At 44.9% G+C, this 19,549-nt stretch overlaps 1 protein-coding gene across 6 annotated transcripts in view; it reads left to right on the top strand.

Annotated features, from left to right (window-relative positions):
- LOC112544769 (transcriptional activator MN1) overlaps positions 1-19,549 on the top strand; it is a 219,474-nt gene that overhangs the window by 46,835 nt on the left and 153,090 nt on the right. For 2 of the 6 annotated variants that reach the window (XM_075898907.1, XM_075898905.1), the window contains one exon: positions 5-140. The exons of 3 other annotated variants lie outside the window; for them this stretch is intronic. Coding sequence is in view for 1 of the 3 variants with exons in the window: in XM_075898901.1 (XP_075755016.1) it covers positions 5-189 (185 nt within the window). In the remaining 2 variants the exon portion in view is untranslated. Of the gene's footprint in view, positions 1-4; positions 18,890-19,549 lie in introns of those variants that run through there. One more of the 6 variants, XM_075898901.1, reaches the window with a different exon arrangement.

Here is a 19,549-nt window from a genome sequence, read left to right as displayed (position 1 = left end):
CTAGCCCACGACCTTCCCCAGAACAAGACCTCAGCTGCGGCGCAGACTGGCAGCCATTTGCAATGCCTCTCAGTCCACTGCACGGATGATATGGGAGAGTCGAAGGGCCGGACTGCAGTGCCGACATGGAGATCCCTGCACTCAGACATCTCCAACAGATTTGGGACTTTTGTGGCTGCCCTGACTTGAACAAAAGGAAATTTTTTTTTCTCTTTTTAATTTTAAAGGGCCACTACCGCTAGGTGGACTATTTTTCTAGGTTGGTACCTGCTTAGTGTCAGATGGACTGGAAAGGGTTAATTTAAAGTAAACCTCAATTTTTTTTAATCTTCTGCCACAGTATGTTACCAGTGTTAGCCCTTCTGCAGTTGGCACACTTTTGCTTAAGATTTTTCTGTTAGATCGTTTCCCCCATTATTCTGTAATCTTGGCATACGTTTATAGATGAGGCCTTTTCCGTCTCAACTTATGTCCCAGTGGTGTATGTCATAATAAGACAAAGATACTGCTACTTCTTTTCACTTTTTCTTTCTTTTCTTTTTTTCTTTTGCTTCAGTGCTTATTAAAATGGAAATCCTGAAGAATAGCAGTTCAGGAATTAATGCCGGGTGAAGTGGAATTGTCATCGTAATATTATATATTGACCAAGCTTTCATCAGTCACATACAAACCAAACAATTAATGATCTATTAAGTATTCAGCCTGCAATTTTTGTCTTTCTTTGGGAGAATTACTTTTTGTTACCAAGAGTACATTCACCCTTCATCTCTGGCTGTTAAGTGGAAACAGCTATTCAGTTGATTGGCTGACTTGAAGCCCAGATATAGAGTTCTGTTCTGAACCATAGGGCCTGTAACTGTGAAGCTTGGTTGACCATACGTACTTAAATGTCAATTTCAATTTTTGTTAAAGCATTTTAATTCCTTCCCCACCAAGGACCTCGGTTTGAGTGGAATTCTTCATGTACTTGTCCCTCTCGCTGGGGAAACATGTAGAGTGCAGATCATCTCCAGCACACAATGTGTATTTAAAGTTCCCACACCTTTAATTTTTCTCACAGAAGAAAGGAAGTTTAAATAATCACATTATTTCTCTAATCATTGAAGCAGGGGCTTCTTTTAAGGAAAATCAAATACTAAATCCCCTTTGTACTGCGCTTATCCTATGAAACAACTTCCTGACTACATGAATGTATGAAAGCTGTGATTCTTTGATGTTGGGTACTCTCCCCTGTGTTAGGCTAAATAGAGATCCACCGTCTAGCTATTACTTAGGCCATCTCTGCATTGCCACATATATTGGCAAAATTCGCATCGCTCAGAGCTGTGAAAAAACACCCCCTTGAGCCACATATGTTTTGCCAGCAAAAGTGGCAGGGTGCACAGTGCCATGTTAGTGGGAGAGTTTCTTCCACTGACATAGTTACTGCTGCTTATTGGGAATAGTTTAGGTAAGCTGATGGGCAAGCTCCCTACCGGCAGCATAGAAAGGCTGCATGAGAGATCATACACTGGTGCAGCTTAGGACTGCCACCATTCTGCTTTCTGATATCTGGACCCTTGAGGCCCCAAACTTTTATTTATCTGTTTCTCCCAGTGTTCCTCTCCAGGTTGCTCACTGGGTCATCTCCCCTCCCTTACCCCCAGCCCTGGGGTTGGATGGGGACCACTGCAGCTGGACAACAAGCCTGCCTGCAGGTGTGAAGCAGCCCCAGGAGAGGCTGATATGGGTTAATGACCTGTCTCTCCCCCTCCCCCCACCTCCCTGCGGTAACTGACATTTGGTGTCCAGTTACTACCTCTGACCGGGCATTGCCAGTTGAGAGAGGGGTTGTGGCAACTCTAAATGGCACCTAGACACATAAGCCAATAACTGGATGGTCGGTAAAATCCAAGTGGGTGGCAGTCTTAATGCAGCTGCATCAGTAGAACTGTCCTTCTGTATACTCTTAAAATTACCAAGGTACTGAAGCAAAGGCCTCAATTTTGACTAAAGAAAAAGGTTTCTCAGATTTCAGGAAAAGTTTAGTATTGCTGCTTGTGCCCTTTCTCCACAGCAGGGCTTTGGTGCCATTACTTGAAGTGCTGTCCTTTAATGCAGGACAACTTTGGAAGCCCCAGAGGCCACAGTGATACTCACTGCACTTGCCAAGGGCTGCAACTTAAGTGTGGTTGCATAGACATGCAAATATATGCAAATAGCTTCTTTCACACTGACGGGCATGAATACAAAAATGAAGGCAAGACTACACAACATGCAGGCCCCATGTAAGTCAGTTCTGCTGATATTAATAACGTGCAATATTTACCCGATTTCCACCCATATGACAGCACTTTTAATGAGCAATGACAGCCCAGGAATTTAACTAATAAAACGTAAACCATTCTATTGACTTGCCGTTGTGGCGCGTGTTCCCAGTGGAGGCCATGTTCAAAGGATCCCACCCGCAGGACGCTGTTGAACCCCATGTAAACCTAAACCGCACCACAGGCCACAAACAAATGGCCCATGGGCTGCATGTTGAGTAGCCCTGCTTTAATGAATGGCCTTGTATGTCATGAGAATGTGGAATGTGTGAAATCAAGTATTTTCAGGAGTGGTAACAGAACATGAAGTTGGAAAACTTGGTACATATCAGTACATACCAGTGGGTATTATTGTGATTCTAACCAGTCCCCACATTATGCACCTGTACATCAGCGATTAGCATTCTCTAAACTGCCAGCCTGATGGTGGGGCCTAAGGTAGATGCCATAATTCCTGTGGTACAGATAGTTTCTATTTGACATATGTGTTTTGTGTTTGAAGGACAGTGGTGTTAGATACATACAATAAAAGGAAACCATTCTTTCCTGCCCTTCATAGATAATACTCATCAGGGCAAAAAGCTGAAAACAAATGAGCTAAAAACAAAAATGAAAAGATGATCTAACACTGGCGTGGTTTTACACAATGCTATCTATAACTTGCGTAGCCTCAGTTTACAACTAGAGTAAATGGTTCCACCCTTGTTCAGATTTGCCCAGTCTAGCGATGGTAGAAAAGTGGGGTGCTGTTGGCTGAAACTATGTATTCGGGTGGTTGTTACTATTTCAAGCTGGGGGCGTAGCATCTGTACTTCCTGCCCTTGTGGTTCAGTCCCTCAACACCTTTGCAGTTACTAAGAGCACTGGAGGATTAGATCATAGTTGTAAAATAAAGGACTGAAACACCATGGGAGTTGATGTTTAAAGGACTATCTTAGATGGCTGCACCAGGCCATTGGGTTTTAAGCAGAGTTCTCAATTGGCACCGTGGGGGGGAGGGAATTATGCTTAAAAACTCCTGGTACATTATGGTCCTAAAATTCTCATTGCCAGTTGTGCTGTTTGAAAACACAACATGTTAAATGAGGGTACAGATAGTATTTAACTTGTCACATTCTCCCTGCTCTCTTACTTGGAACAAGCTCTCATTGGCCTTACGTGGATTTATTTTCCTGTTGTTTCATTGACTTGTCTTGGATATTTTTTTTTAAAGTTAGGTAATTATAATAAGGGTCTTTGAGTTTTAGCTGGTCTTTGCCTCAGAATTTAAAAAATCACCCCTGATTTTGAGTCACCTTTAATCTTTTTTTTTTATGCGATTTTATTGAAGCTGGAATGGTTACTGGAATATGAGGTTTGCCCTTTTGTAACTGGTGAATATAGAATTAGGTTGTATTCCTGAGTCTAGAAAAAGCAGGCAGGACACTTGGCCAGATCCAGATGAAAGGATGAAAGATTTTGCCCTTCACCTACCCTAAATAATACTTTAAGGTCATAGATCTCCTGATGTAATCGTCATTATCCAGCCTCACCCCTGGAGAACATACCCACAATCCACATAAACATTTTAAGTCCCAGTTCAGCAGGGTGCTTATGCATGTGCTTAATTTTAAATGTAAGTAATTCCATCTCTGCTCATCAAAGCACTGAAGCATGTGCTGTCCTTGAGCGTCAATGGAATTTGATCCAAGTTTAAAAATATTTAGGAGGAGAGGGAGGAAATTTGGTTCTGTCTTAGAACTGCCCATGTATTTATCAGAACTTCTTGGACAATACTACGGTTCTGTTTAACTTTTTTGCCAGCTTTGTCCCTTCCACTAGGTATCCCTGACTTGTAAATGGATTATTCTCACCTTAACTGAGGGACAGAATGCCAGCTGCCAAATAGTATGTACAGAGGTGATACCAGCATATTGCATGGTATTTCAAGGTGTTTGTTTTACAAAATTTGGGGGGGGGGGATAATGCATATGTAATTCCTGACCAGGTCAGTGTAGCTCTGTGGCTGGTCTTGGTGTATTTTTAGTGCGGAGGGCATATGCAATGGCTGTATGTTTATTGCCAAGCTTTTGTTACCTGCAATACATTTATGCCCAGTTTCTCAATGGAGTTGATAAGTGTACTGTTTTTTTTTAAACATATATGAAATAACAGCAAAGCACTAGATTATAAACAGAGATTCAGCTTCTGGAATAATATTTGTCTTCATTTGCAGAATGCTTTGAGAGCTGTAGAGGAAAAATGCTGTGTGAGAGCAAGTGATAGCTATATCCCCATTTTATAGGTCAGGAAATGGAGCTATGGGGGGAAGTGACTTGATGAGTCCCAGAGCTGGGTTTTTAACGCTGTTCTTGTGACTCCTAGTGCAATTGCCTACCCACTGTTCCATCTGCTTCTTCAGTATAATTTGAAGACAGTCTAGTCCAATAAATAATGAAATTCAGTGCATTACAAATGCTGCAAAAGTGACTTCATAAAGCCAAAAAAGTTTAAAGCGCAGCTACATATCTTAAAAGACTTCATGAGGGTGAAAACATGACACCAGTTATGATAAATATGCATTTAACTTGTGTACACACTTCATTTTGTGTTGCAAACAGCAGCTTAAAATAATACAATTTCGTACATGTACTGCAGAGTTCACTTTGACCTGCCTGGCATTTTCAGTTGCTGTACCCAGGCATGTGGTCTAGGCATCATTTTAGAAATTAAATCTTTTAGTCCCTACTTCTTGAGGGTCAATTTCTCACTGCACAATGTTTGCTGGATTTTTTTTGGGACGTATTAAAAAATTTTCTTATATACACTTTAAGTTGAAGCCTAGTAGCATATTGAGCAAAACCGTATTTTCTATTTTGTTTAAGTTATGGGGAATGATGAGTCATCTTTGTTAAAAAAACAACAAATAGGGCTTATTTATTACATGCTCATTAGGAAGTTTTCCCCAGGTCATGTTCTCATAGGGTTATTATTACTCCATTGCTATAGTTCAGTTTTTAGCTCATCAGTGACACAAGTTTAGATTCATTTTAATTTAATTATGGTGAATTTCAGCAAACGTATGATGATTTCAGGATTAATGTGGTATGGTGGGTGGAAGGGAAATAAAGTGAAAATTTCATCATTCATTTAATTTAGCAAACTCCTGTATTTAGAAGTTATCGTTCTAAGTTAACCTTAGTTAACCGAGTTAACCTTTCCAACCAGGAAACCAGTTTGAAGGCTTTCTGGAACAACACTAAGGCTAATGTTAACTCCTTAATGAAGAGCTGTAATATGACCACAAGTCTTCAATGTGCTATAGAGCAAGTCATGTTTGCTCTGATACTAAGAAGAAATAGAGTTGGTAAATTTTGATTTTTTTTAAAGCTGCAATTTACCCTTTTCTTGAATTCTAGATTCACAGCTGTTCAGTGGATGAGGTATAAGAGCTTAATCCATTTTTATAGAATTGTTTCTCCTTTATTGCTTAAGGCTAATGGAGGAAATAGTCTAATTTTGTCTTAGAATTTCTCTATTAAAATTGTTGGTTTGAGTCCATCCGTTCATAGATTTTGACTGATGAAACTGCAGGCTATGGATTCCGGCAGTTATAACTTTATCACTACTCACTACCCAAGAATATTACAGCTTTAAAACAGCCTTAAGCAAAAGGATGTTATTTCTTTGTACTAAATTTGGTTCATGGAAAAAAAAGATCATAACACTGGTAATCCGTACTGCATAGCAAACTCTTCTGAAAAATGTTATTGCACATGTAAAATATGAAAACTTGACTCTGCTGTGTGTTAGGCAATCCTGTAATCTTTTTTTTCTCTCTTGTTAAATTCATTTCTTAAATGCTTGGTTGGAAGACTGTGACAATAGCTCATGAAATTGAGTGTTATTTTTCTTTCTTTTTTTAAATATGTAAAGTGCAGTCTTCTGTATTCATGCATATTGTATATACCTGTATATGTTTTACTAAGCAACTAAATAACAATAAATATGATGTTAATGGTGGCTATTGTATATTTCATGCCAAGTTTTAAAATTATTTGAATAGAGTCTTTCCTGAGATTCTTGGGATTATTGAGATGATGCAGTTAAGACACTGTACTGTGTGAGTGAAATTTTTGTCATGTTGAAGTCAGTAAGTAGTTTTGCAACTGACTTCAGTGGAGCTAGAATTTTCCTCCAGCTTGCTGGATACCTGTTTGCTCTTTTTAGGGTGTAACTTGCTCCCAAGTGGAAACAGGACCAGATAGGGCTGAAGCTGTGTGCTGTTCCCTGCACAGGGTGAATTTCAAATCTTGTTAAGTTTCGTTACACTTGACAAATGTGCAGCTAGTTTTCTTTTGTTCACATACTAAAGTTACCTTTTTATTCTTCAGCAAAATGTCATTGCAATCAATCCTTGTTGCAGTTCTTTAGCCAAATCGTGTGCTTCTATTGCAATTCTAAGGATCTTTGATTCTTTTATATCTGAGTCATATTGGACTCAGGTCAGATATAATTTTTATAATGTTATCTTTCCTGATGTGTCAGGGAGTAGCTCTTTGGCTAGAGCACATTGACAAGCATAGTCTAGACTAGTGTAAACCCATTGTAAAGGTGGCTTGGACAGAGAAAAAGAATATAAATTCCAGTAATATGAGGGTGATGAAATCTTATTTTTCTCTTTTCCAAAGGCTTCCTTGTGGGACCCAAGAACAGAAGTAGGAGCTTTCCAATGCTAAGAGAGGCAGGAGTGTTGAGTCTTTCAAATACAACTTTTTCTCCCAAATATTTATAAGGGTTTTGAGTGAAATTGGTGTAAACAAAATGCAAGACAGACCAGAATTCTAAACATGATGAATAAAAATCCCTTCTCCTCTCAGCTGTTTAGGTTTCAAACACTTTTCTGCTATTGCATTCTTATTAGTCTTCCAGAGAGTTCCTCAGCAATAACAGTAAATATCTGGTTTTTCTCTAATGTGGAAAATAAGCAGAAACCCAAATCATCCTCATAAAGGTTTATTTGGAGTGTGGAACAAATGTTTGCATCTTCTTTACACTCCTAGCAAGTGTTCCCCCCCCATCCTCCCCCCCCCAAAAGGACAGAACCAAATATTTTTCCTTTGGAAGTACCTGTAAGAGTGAACTTTGGATGATGCTGGAGACGACTGCTCAATTTTCTCTAATTAGCAGCTTAAAAACTCAGATTGCACTTTTCAATGAGCAAGTGTGCCAGGAGGAACCACAGCTCCTTACATTGTTAGTGAACTACTACAACTATGTCTTGCCAGCATCTCTTTGTTCCATTAGGTAACTAGCAACTCGTACGTACAATTATGCTAATGCATTGTAACTAAACTACCAATATAGTGTGTCCCATAAAAGGCCCTCCATATTTTTCACTAGCAGACTTACCTGGTGCTGCGAGGATCTGGTCCAGGGTGGGAGCGGACATGAAGTTTGGAATGGGGGTGCTGAGAGTTGGGAGCAGGCCAAGAGTTGTGTGCAGTCCTTCCTCATGTGTGCTCCCCAGCCTGGCAAGGGGGGGTCATGCAGGCCTACCCCAGTGCTCTCTGGTCTGGGCAGGAGGGGGCCCTGCAGACTGGGCCACAGTGGGCGTCCCAGAGGTGTAGGCATTGTGGGGAGAGGCTGCCAGTGCTTCCTGAGGGGATGGGAGGCTGGGGCTTGGCTGGCCAGCTCTGGTAGTGCTCCTGGGAAGGGGGTTATGCAGCAGGGAGAACACTTACCAGTGGCAGGCAAGATGGCAGAGCCTCGCTCCCAGATGGCCACTCCATCGGTGGTGCAGCTGTCTCCAGTGGTCACTCTATAGCAGTGTTTCTCAACCAGTGGTACGAGTACTCTTCGGGGTACTCGAGAGTAGTCTGGGAGTGCCCGTCAACACAACTGAAATTTGGAGAAAACTGAATTTTTGTTTTGTGTCTTACAGGGCTTTATTATTTTTGTACTTTTTACACCCAAAAATTTCATCGCCCGTCCGGCTACAATTAAGTTGTTAAAACAAATGTGTTGCAATGGTAGAAAAAAATTTGTGTGCCTGAAAACTGTAGGTACTGGGGAGACTCAACTTTTTTTGAAAAAGGGGGTACTTATTTTTTTAAGGAGTACTTTATAAAAAAAAGGTTGAGAAACACTACTCTACAGCATAGCTGTCCCCTGCACTCGCTGCCCCAGTGGTGAGTATGAGGATTGCATCCCTCTTCTCTTTCCTTCTCCCTTTCCATGTGAAGGAAAGCAATAAAATTCCAGCACATCCCATTGTCCTGGCACAACCTAGCCCTGATTTTGCTTTAAGTGATGGTAAGAGGAAGCTGCATTCCAAATGTGGTGGTCCTACTTCTTACTGTTTAGGAGTTTTTGAACAAACAGATGCTCAGAGATCTCTAATATATATATAGACAATCACGTCTGACTTTTTTTTAAAACCAAAGTACAATTGAAAGTGCAAACTCTCTGCTTAGCTAGAACTAAAAAATCAGCAATTGTTTTGAAACCCTATTCAAGCCGATGTAGTGAGAATGCTTTAAGTCCTTTTAAAATTTTGCATGAATCATTTATATGGCTAAAAAACAGGGTTTCATACATACATATCATTTACTTGCAAAGATATGTGATCAGTCCTCATTGAATTGGTTACGTCTGGTGAGGGGAATTTTTAGTCGTATCTGTGAAAACCCTACTATTTTTACAGTACTATATCTTGTTAAATATGGTCATTATGCTCTGATCTCAAAATCTTGCTACTTTTTAGTTTTTGAAACTAAAAAGTAGCAAGATTTTAAGATGTAAATTCTCTATGCACTCATACTTCTTGCCATGAAAAGTACAGTATGAGTACCGGACTGAAAGTCCAGGGAAAACATGCAAAGTGCTGAGACAAAAATACCTTTTACTTTGATTGTTTGATTAAGATTTCAGTTAATGTGGCTGCAAATGAACCAGAAATTTACAATCTTGAGAGGGCACTCTAGGAAAAAGGTCCTGGATTCCCTGAATTTCTTTCCTGAGGCCATGTCTTCACTTGCTGCACCAGAGACTGATCTCCAGCTGTTTGATTTTAGTGGGTCTAGTTAAGACCCACTAACTTGAATGTTGAGGGTGGCTCTGGTTGGTACCAGTACTCCTCTGTAAAGATAGCACTAAGCTCAGCTTAAGACTGTGGTCACCAACCCATTGATTATGATCGACTGGTTGATCACGAGGCCTCGACCAGTAGATTGCAAGGCGTTCTGGGCCCTCTATTTCCCCCCACCCCCAAGAAGCCCCACCACCTACCTCCAGCGACAATGGAGGTAGTGGAGGCTTCCCATTGGGTGGATGGAAGTCCTGAGCTGTGTGTCACTTCCGGGAGTTCTGGAAATGCACTGGCTGGTTCCTTTTCTCAGGTCTGTGGCGTGCCAGGAGTTACCAGGGGAGTCCCCAGAGGTGCGCACTGGGACTTCCCTTCTCTGCAGGAGAGGGGGAGTCGGCCCTGAAGTGGGCCTGTGCGCAAGCTTCCCTGCTCCGCGGGAGTGAGGAGTCAGCCCCAGAGGGGGCGTGTGCGTGGGCTTCCCTGCTTGGTAGGAGGCTCACGTCGGCCCCAGAGGAGGTGCGTGACGGGGCTTCCTTCCTTTGCGTGAGGGGGGAGTCGGGCCTGGAGGGGGCGTATGACGGGGGCTTCCCTCTTCTGGGGCGGGAGAGGAGTCCTGGGAGGAGGCGGGTGCAGGGGATTCTGTCCTCACTGGTACCTTGTCCCCTGCTGCAGAACCCTGTTTCCTCTCCCCTGCCCCCAGCTGCAGAACTCGGTTCCCTCTCCCCTGCCCCCAGCTGCAGAACCCGGTCCCCACTGGCACCCTGTCCCCTGCTCCAGCACCCACTAGCACCCTTCCCCGGTACCATGTCCCCTGCTCCCACCAGCACAGTTGGGGCCACATTAGTGAGGCTTTTTTGGAGGAGTTATTTTTTTGCATCTCACTTGTGTGGCCCCAACTGACTTTTGTGGGTCAGTGACCCCTGACTCAAAACAGGTTCCCCGCCCTTCTCATAAATAAAGACAATGCAGAAACTTTTTGTGTTTGACATAGTATTGTATTTAAAAACGAAGCCTGGCCAACAAACCCCCAATTGTGGCCAAGCTCCCATCTGGCCATAGCATCATAACACTCCTGCACCCCCTTTTCCCCAGGCCCTAGATCTGAGCCTATCATACACTGGAACCTCTTTCCCTGAGCCCCTCACATACCCCAACCCAAATTCCTGCACCCTCGCATCCACAAACCAGTGGCTTGCTTAGTACTCCAATCCTCTATCTGACCACAACTCTGCCCAGCCTAGATCCTCCTCCCTGAGCGTCCCCTTCTCCACCTCTTCCTGGTCCAGATTTCCTCCCAGAGCTTGCACACCTCACCTGTTCCCACACCCAAATCCCTCATTCCCACCCCAGAACCTGTACATGCTGTCTCAACACAGCGAGGGTAAGGCTAGACTGCAGGAGTTTTCCAGGATTCCAGTTATCTCAGAAAAACTCTTCTGCATCCAGGGATGTGTTTTGTTCTTCTGCTTTTTTTACTGGAAGAGCGAACATGCTCTTTCAGTAACCCCTATATTCCTCTTTCCACAAGGAATAAGGGGGCTTCCGAAGGGGTTTTTCTGACATTTGGTCCAGTCTAGACAGGCCAAATGTTGGAAAAAACCTCTTCCTACAGAAGAACTGAAGGAAAAAAATAGCGCAGCAGTATAAGGGTTGGAGATAGCAAGTGATGGAGAGGAGGATAATAGAGAGGGTGGGGTGGGGCAGTAGATCTTGGCTTGTTCTGTCATTTAAAAAGTGATCTTTGATGCAAAAACGTTGGAGACCACTGGCTTAAGGTAAGCCAACTCTAGCGATGTATTTCACATAGCTGGAGTTTCATACCTTAGCCTGACCTTCTAGGTCTAGTGCATATCTGGCCTGAGAGATGAAATGAACGCAGGAAGAAATATCATTTTGGCTGCTTACATTTTCTCTACAGAACCAGATTAAAAGGGTGGATCTGCTGAGCTGCTCCTACAGGCAGCCTGCTTTTTTCTCAGATGAGTCCTTGTTCTGTATCAGGGATAGGCAGCCGCAAAGCATGGATGGGTTGCATAGGTGGCCCTCCTTCGTCTCAATGGGCCACAGCAGCCTGTGGCCCATTGGGGCTCAACCTGCAAATTCCCTGCCTGTCCCCCTCCCTCATGTCTCATGGACTGGAGCCCTGCAGCCCCACACTTCAGGCGATTCATGGAGGAGGCATAGGAAGTGTGGGGCTCCGGTGCCCCAGTGCACAAGAGGTATGCAGGTAAGGAGGGCAGCCAGGGTATTCGTGCCCTGGAGGAGGAGCCCCAGGGGGCTGTATACAGGCCAGACATCGCCCACCACTGCTATATATAGTCATAGGTTCTCAGACTAGTGGGACTTGTCCACATGGAGGAAGGTTTAACCTGCAGTTTTGAATTAATCTACTTTGAACATGTTTGTGTGCACACACGTATTTCTGACTCTGCATCTATTACGAATTCCAAAGTCCTCTTTCAAGGTGAACTAACTTTGCTGTGAAGTGACTATGGTCAGTTGTGTGTATGCACTCAGTGCTGCTGCATACTGCTGTGGCAGTCTTCCGAAAGCTATTCCACATTGCTCTGCGGGCAACTGCTATGGACCTGACTGTTTACCTTGACCTGCCCTGCTCAGGGGCAAGTTGACAGATTGGTCTCTCCCCATTGGTAAGCTCTTGCTCTCTCAGGTTTTGTCCATTTGCCCCTGGCTTCCGCTTTCTTGCAATACCTGCAGAGATATTCCAGAGGCCCTACAGTAACATGCCTCCAGAAGCCAGGTGGTGCCTTGCTCTCACACTGGATCTCAGTGCGATGTGGGGAGAAATGTCAGTGCAGGATGCTCTTGTGATCAGCTACCCACATAAAAGGCTTTTTTTGTGCATAGTGCTAGGGAGATGCTTTGCACAGTGCCAGGTAAAGAGAAGACAACTAGGGAGCACCTACAGTAAAACAAGAAATAACAGGAAAAAACAGTTGGTAAGGGACATGTAATCTGTTTGTTTGCTTAGGGTCTGACAAGATTTTGTAAAGTGCATCGATGCCCCCACCTCTTACTGCTTCTCCCCCTCTCCCTGAGAAGGGGCAGCAAGAGTATTCAGGGGAGGAGTCCCAGGAGGCCAGGGACCATACATGGAGGGTCCTGTTCTGCAGAATGCTCTGCTCTAACGATGTTAAGAAGCGGGTAATTGGCTGATCGTGTAGTCAATACAATTTGTACCCACTACACAATTAGTTGGTAAGGGGAGGAACTCTTTTCCAGCTTGCGCCAAATCCAGGACCTACCCCCACTGTAGCTCTGTAGTTTAAATGTAGTAGGAGCTGGGAGAGGAGGCAGCCTGGCTCTTACTATATTTAAATTGCAGAGCTGCAGTGGAGGTAGCTCCCGGGGCCTGCATGAGCTGGGACTGAGCATACGCCGGCTGTGGAATCACTGCCGCTCTTTCTCCCCTGCCGCCGCGTGCTGTGGAGATGGTGCTGGGGGGAACTGGCAGCAAGGGGGAGGGGAGCAAGTTGTTAAGCAGTCACCTGATAACCCTTGGCAGAGTGCTTAATAATAAAAGCCTTTTTCAGATCTCATTCAAAGGAGTCAGCTGCACATTTTACACACAAACAATTCTGTGCCGATTCATGAGATGCAGTAGGCATGGCTATCCCATTACACTTTCCTTGCCAATGACACCTGCACGATACAAAAATCTTCCAACACCCGTTCTGAGCTAACAGCTAGATGTACAGCGGCACTTTTTTTGGCCTGAGCCCCAAAATAAGACCAATAGGCATGGTACTATGATGGTTTGGGCCACAGAGATCCCCTTGAGACTGTCACTTGAAGGGCGGATCCTACCACTCATCCCACCTATCCACATGCTGGCGTGCCACACCACTGTGTCCTGCTGAGCCAGACTCTCTGGTTTCCCCCAGTAAAGGCCCAGACAGAACCATTCTATTCATAGCTTGGTTTAGGGCTGCTGCCCCAGAACCCATGCTTTGGAAGGCCCCATGGCAGTTGTTTCAACCGTCCTGTCAACAGGACTGTCCCCTGTGTTAGCTGTGGAGGATTAGCATGGGTCCTGCTGTGAGGTGGCAGCCATGAGAAGCAGAGTGACCCAGCAGCCTGTTTTGCTGTGGCATCATCTCCTAGCCAGATTGCTCCATTTCACCATGACGGCCCCATGGTAATTCCCCAGGTCACATCTCTCAAGGAAAGGGGCTTCGGACAAGAAGTGGGAGCAGGCAATGGAGTAGGGTGGAGCTTGGGGAAAAAGGTGAAGTGGCAGGGGTGTGAAGATGTTGGGGCTTGGGTTGTGTGTGTATGTGGGGGGGGGTTGTCCTAGACCCTGTGTCCCCTTAAGAATGCTGCAGGGTCTAGAGTTGGGGTACAGACACCGCTCATAGCAGAGCAACACACACACTGAGAACAGCTCAGCTCTGGGAAGGCTCAGTCAGAGCACCCTAGTACACAGTCTGATGGGATTAAAACCCAGATAAAGCCATCTTACTCTGCTTAGAAGTTTTACACAGAACAAGCTTGTAATATTTGCCCTCTTTATTCTTGAGAGATAGGCGCAGCTATTGTGTCCCCACCATAAAAATTATTTACAATGAGTTTAAGAAATGAAAGTGATTTTATTAAGTATAAAAATAGGATTTAAGTGGTGTTAGACAGATCAAAGTAAGTTACTAAACTAAAACAAAACATACCAGGTAAGCCTAATAAAATAAGAGAAGTTGTTACATATTGTAATTTCTCACCCTGGTTCTTATTTCAGGTGAAGTCCTTCTCCAGACAGAACTGATCTTTTACTGATGTGGGTCCAGCAGCTCCTTTTCATTTTGGTTCTTAGAGTTCTTTTGTTTCTAGCTGTTTTTATGTATTCTCTGGGGGAAGGGCTGTTTGTGTTTGCTTCGCATTGCTTGAACAGGTTGAACTTCTCTAGTCAAGTACTCTCTGGTCTGGTAATATCCATGGTCCAGAATGATTTTAGTAAGCTGGATGTCTATTGATCCTGGGCATGGCCAAGTTTCTCATGGTCCCATAAAGTTTGCTTACAGCAACCAGTCCTGGTTCCCAGTGTTATTTGCTGTTATTTAGCTTTAATTTACCTCTCAATGTCTTCTAACAGCCCAGCAAGCAGGGGAGTGTTGGTAATACTGCCAGACACTATTGACTTCCTGTGGTCCAGCAAATGTTCTGGTTCAGCACTGGTCAGGTCTTGAGAGTGCCAGACTAGAGAGGTGCAACCTGTATATAGAATTCCCTAGGCCGGAGGTAGGCAAAAGGACCTCCGCAGCCGGATCTGGCCTACCAAGTGGATTGATCCGGGCCACGGAGGCCCTGCTGCTCCCCCACCCCCAGGCCAATCAAAGTGCCATATGCTCACACAGGGCAGGAGCAGGGTGAAGGAAGCTTCACACAGCTCCCCTGCCCCCAGGCCAATCAGGACTTGGGGGCGGGGGAGCATGTGATGTCTCTTTCCGCCCTGCAAGCAGCGCTTGGCACTTTGAAATGCCGCAAGCTTCTCGCAGGGCAGGGGTAGAGCAGGAAGAGGCTTTGTGCACTCCCCCTATCCCCAGGCCAATCAGGGCCTCGGGGTGAGGGAGTGTGTGAAGCCTCTTCCTGCCCTGCCAGGGGCATGGGTGCCTAGTGGGGAGGGGGCAAAGGGGCTCCCTCACCCCGAGACCAATTGTGGTCTGGGAGTGGAGAAGCCCAGAAGCATTCTGGCCCCGCCCCTTCTGGGGCCTGCCCCTTCTGAACCAACCAAAAAATTTTTGAAGTGGCCCCCAGCCAAAAATTATTGCCCACCCCTGTCCTAGGATGTGAAATCTTTGTTAAATTTTTCATCCCATGTGGAAAAGTACAAGATAGATTCCACCACTAGGTAGCATAGTCACATGTCTTTGTAGGACCAGCTATAGACCACACTTACTGGAAAAACAAGATTATTAACCTGCCATTATCTTCAGTACTGGGCCATTAAGTTCTCCGCGTACTGCTAATGATCTTCACTAGTACATACAGAATAAACAGGTTTGCACTACATATTTATAATTTCAAATACAGGAATGGTAAATGCACACAAATAGAATATAAACATTCAATGAATCACAACTTTTTAGTGACAGGCTACATGCATATATTCAAAATATACTTCCATAAAAATATGGGGGTGTAGCATCACAGGCATCCTGACCAGTATTGCCGGACTTTGCATTTGGCTTGGTTGCCTTGCTGGCTACTCAAACTGCAGAGCTAGTCTCTGCATCACACCTTCCTACCCATAGTAAGACTTCCTCTCTTGCTCTCTCCTCCACCCCCGGATACTTCCAAGATAGATCGCCTGTAAACAGCACTATCTCCCTTTCAAATGGACAAAGGCATGCTCTGCAAATACTGAGGCGGTAGTTACAGTTCTTTTCTTCCATCCCAGTGTTCCCAACCTGTAGTCTGTGGACCCCTGATAGTCTGCGATGGCGCTGTAGGGAGTCCGCAGAAAGTTTAGGAAAAGAAAAGTCAGGATCAGGCCCAGCGCCAGGCTGGGACTTTCTGCCCGGCGATTCTCATCCGGGGCTCGCCATTAGCGACTGGATACACACACACTGCCTCCTGTCCTCGGGATGGGATCTTGATACTCCAGGAGGCATGATCTGTCCTCCCGCCACCAGCTGTGCTGCCAGTTACGCTCCAGCCCTCTCCCCCCTCCCAGTGCCGCAGTGGGCTCGAACCTTCCTTTTCTTTTCCATTTCTGTTTTTTCTCCCCCAGGGCTCTGTGCCTGGACAAGGGCAGAGTGTTGGGGCAGGAGCTGCCTTTTGCCACGAGAGCCCCCTCACCATGGATGGGCAGGGGACAGAGGGGCCGAGAGCTGAAGAAACAGCATGGGTCAAGGGATGTGCTGGCTACTGCTTCCTGCCGCTCCACTTAAGGGCTCCTTTAAATTTTTAACAGATTGAAAAGGCTGGGAACCACTGTTCTATCCAAACTGCTTGTGAATGGCTTCATTTGCTAGGTGGTCAGCCCTGGTCTCCCAGGAAAACTGGAGTGGTGTCCATGCCGTTAATGGCCATGGTATTTCTGGGACAGTCTTCATTAATTTAAATGCCATTGCATGCCCAAAGGTCCTAGTATCAGCGGCTGTTCCAGGCCAGCGTGTATTTCTCTAAACCTGTCACGTTGGGCAACCTTCTTAGAGCACCTTATTCTGAACCCTGATTACAGGAGGAAGGCAAATAATAGGCATATGGGTTCCCACCCATTTGCCCCATACTGTTTGTGACTCCTGTGGGTACGAGATCATCAATAACTTGAATGTTACCAGGCTTTGTAATGTGGTGCAGCAGTACCTTTTCCAATGGCCTTAAATCCATGCATGCCAATGGCTCTAGAGGTCAGTCTCCTCACTCTGAATTTGTTCTCTTTGGCCCTGTAGCATTTAGGCCTGGCCAGCTTCTGGGTGGCACTTGCAGCCTGATTGTCCAGGGGGATAGGACATCACATGCTGGTATGCAGCACCTCATGGGTAATCTGGCACTTCCACCAGAGGTTGGACAGATCAGATCTATTAGAGTGGCGGCATTTTTGCATCTTTATGATTTGGAAAGACCCTATTTTTGAGACTGCAGCTAAAAATCCATAACTCCAAGTAATGACCACTGATTTATTAAGGGTTCAGCACAATGCTCAAGTTCTGGATGGAGGGAGAGAAGACAGTCAACACTAGTCTAGGTCACTTGCTCTGTGTTTGTCAGGTCAGCTGAGAAAAAGCAGAATCTCACTAAAATGAGGTGCTGTAGCTGAAACATAGCTTTCCTGAGTAAAACTAATTACAGCAAAGTTGCTGCCCACAATGCCCTCCAGAACAATCCAAGATGGATACCCCATATTAGAGCACTGTAAGATTTAATATTTTCTTTTTCAGTCACTGAATTAGGGTTGCATATTTTTTGGACTATAACATGGGCTAGTTTAATTGCTCTCATTTTTATTTGCACCTGTATTGGAATCAGACTCTTTCTCTTGTTGCTATTTTCTAGGTTGTTTATGCTTGGTGGGTGAGCATGAGCCTGAGGCAATGGCCTATTGAAAATAAACTGTTTGTTTTGTAGCTAGAAAATTTCAGCTTTCCTCCTACCATATTGGTAGCTTTGAGCTCCTTTCCGGACCTCATTTCTGGGAAAGATGTCTGCATGATGGCACCTTATTGCTACCTGGCTCGCTCCTGTTTTGCCTATCATACAGATATTTGAGAGAGACTGGTCTTGGGTTGCCAGATGGTTTCAACAAAAATACCGGACACCCTTGACATTACCTCACAATCTACATTACATCTTAGCTAGAAAATACCCGACATTTCTATTTTCTCAATTTGTTTCTTGAACAGAAAGCTCAAATACTGGACTGTCCGGTTCAAAACTGGACACCTGGCAACCCTAGATTGATCTGGTTTTAAACAACATGGGTTACCTCAATCTGTGCCCTGCCACCTCAGTCTTTGGGATTTGCAATGGCTTTCATCCCAAAAGAAGCATTTCTTGATTTTTACTGGGTTTTCTACTAATTTTATTACTGGGGGTCATGGAGCTCATGTGAAGAATGGTGACGTCTTTACAGCTCCATCAAGGGCTTTCTCTCTATGACCCTCAGTGAGTTTGTCTGATGAAGCAAAGAATACAAAGAGGTCTTTGCCAGTAGGAAAAGTTTAGGTGCCATAGGCTCTGTTGCAGCCTGCTTCATTTACCTTTTTCCTCTTTTTTTGGTAGATGCTTTTTATGAGCTTTGTTTGTTTCATGGTAAGTAACCCAGATGTATGTAACTCTTCTAGCAGGCCAATGCTATGGCTGCCACATGACAGCTAGAACTTCTTGTACTGTATCTAAAGGCTTCTCTTTATTGGTACCAACTATAAACTCTTAACAGCTGCTGCTCCTCTGCCTTGAGATGTTAATGGTGATCATCTCCTTTCTGTTTCTGGGTCTGAGAAGCTGGGAGTTGCTTTTCATCCCAGGGCAAGGTTAATGGTTGAACATTACAGATAGCTTTTGATAGATTCAAGATTTCCCCAGTCACTGTTGTGCTTAGCTACCACCCTGGACATTTATGCTCTTCTGCCAACCTGGGCTGTGGCCTGGGGTCCCTGGGCATGAGTTTCTGGTTTGCACAGGAGTTTAATGAAGAAATCATTTGGCTGTTTAGGAAAAACCAACAGCTGGTTCTAGAGCTTTTATCAGTCTTACCTCCTGCTTATTGCTCCCCCTATTTTGATTCTGTGGTAAGGTTTGAAACCTGACAGTAATCTTACCTGTTTTCCCAAGCCATTTAACTGATTTAATGATGCCCTTTGAGCTACTTTCTGCACAAGGCTTTGGATTGTGTTGTAATAGAAGACGTGTACTAGAACAGATTGTGTTGTACTAGAACACTCAGAGACCTATCGGTGTGACAGTCACCTGGTAATACACTCGCAACCAGTAAAACATGTAGCTGTGCGTGTGCATGTGGGCGCACACTCAACATGCCTGTTTCTTCAAGGAGCCTATTGTGAGTGTGGCAAAAAAGGCCTTAGTATTGTGAATGTTATTTTGGGGCAGTAGTGTTTAGGTCTGACATCTCAGGGGAGGGGACCCTTATGTCTGAAAGTCTTTGGATTTTGAAACATGCACATCATACCCAGCATGGCATAAGAAAGAACAGATGATCTTAATACTGTGGTTTTTACCTTAGCACAGGGGTGGGCAAAAGGGCCTCTGCAGGCCAGATCTGGCCCACCAAGCGGGTTGATCCGGCCAGTGGAGGCTCTGCCACTCCCCTGCCATCTGGCCAATTAGGGCTGGGGAGTGGGGGAAGCGTACGAAGTTTCCTCTGCTCTGCCCCCGCCCCATGAGGTGTGTGCAGTACTAAGAAGCATAAGGTTACCAGGTGGCTTCAAAAAAAATTCCGGGCACACTTGATCTTAGGTTGGGTGGGGGGACTGGTTGGGAAGGGGAGCGGGGCTGACTGGGGGGACAGAAGTGGGGGGGAGATTGAATCAGCCAGCAGGGAGCAGGACTGACTGGGGCACACTCAGATCCCGGGACACTGCCCATCCTGTGCACTGTCCCGGCGAAGCACAAGCGAGTCTGGTCCCAGGGATTCCTTCCTGCACCAGCCCCGCACGCCTCTCGCATAGTTGCACACTGCCTGGCTGGTAGGTGTGCTCAC

Source organism: Pelodiscus sinensis, chromosome 15 (assembly GCF_049634645.1).
Source record: "Pelodiscus sinensis isolate JC-2024 chromosome 15, ASM4963464v1, whole genome shotgun sequence".
Classification (NCBI taxonomy): domain Eukaryota; kingdom Metazoa; phylum Chordata; order Testudines; family Trionychidae; genus Pelodiscus; species Pelodiscus sinensis.
This window is presented reverse-complemented; position numbering and strand designations above follow the sequence as displayed.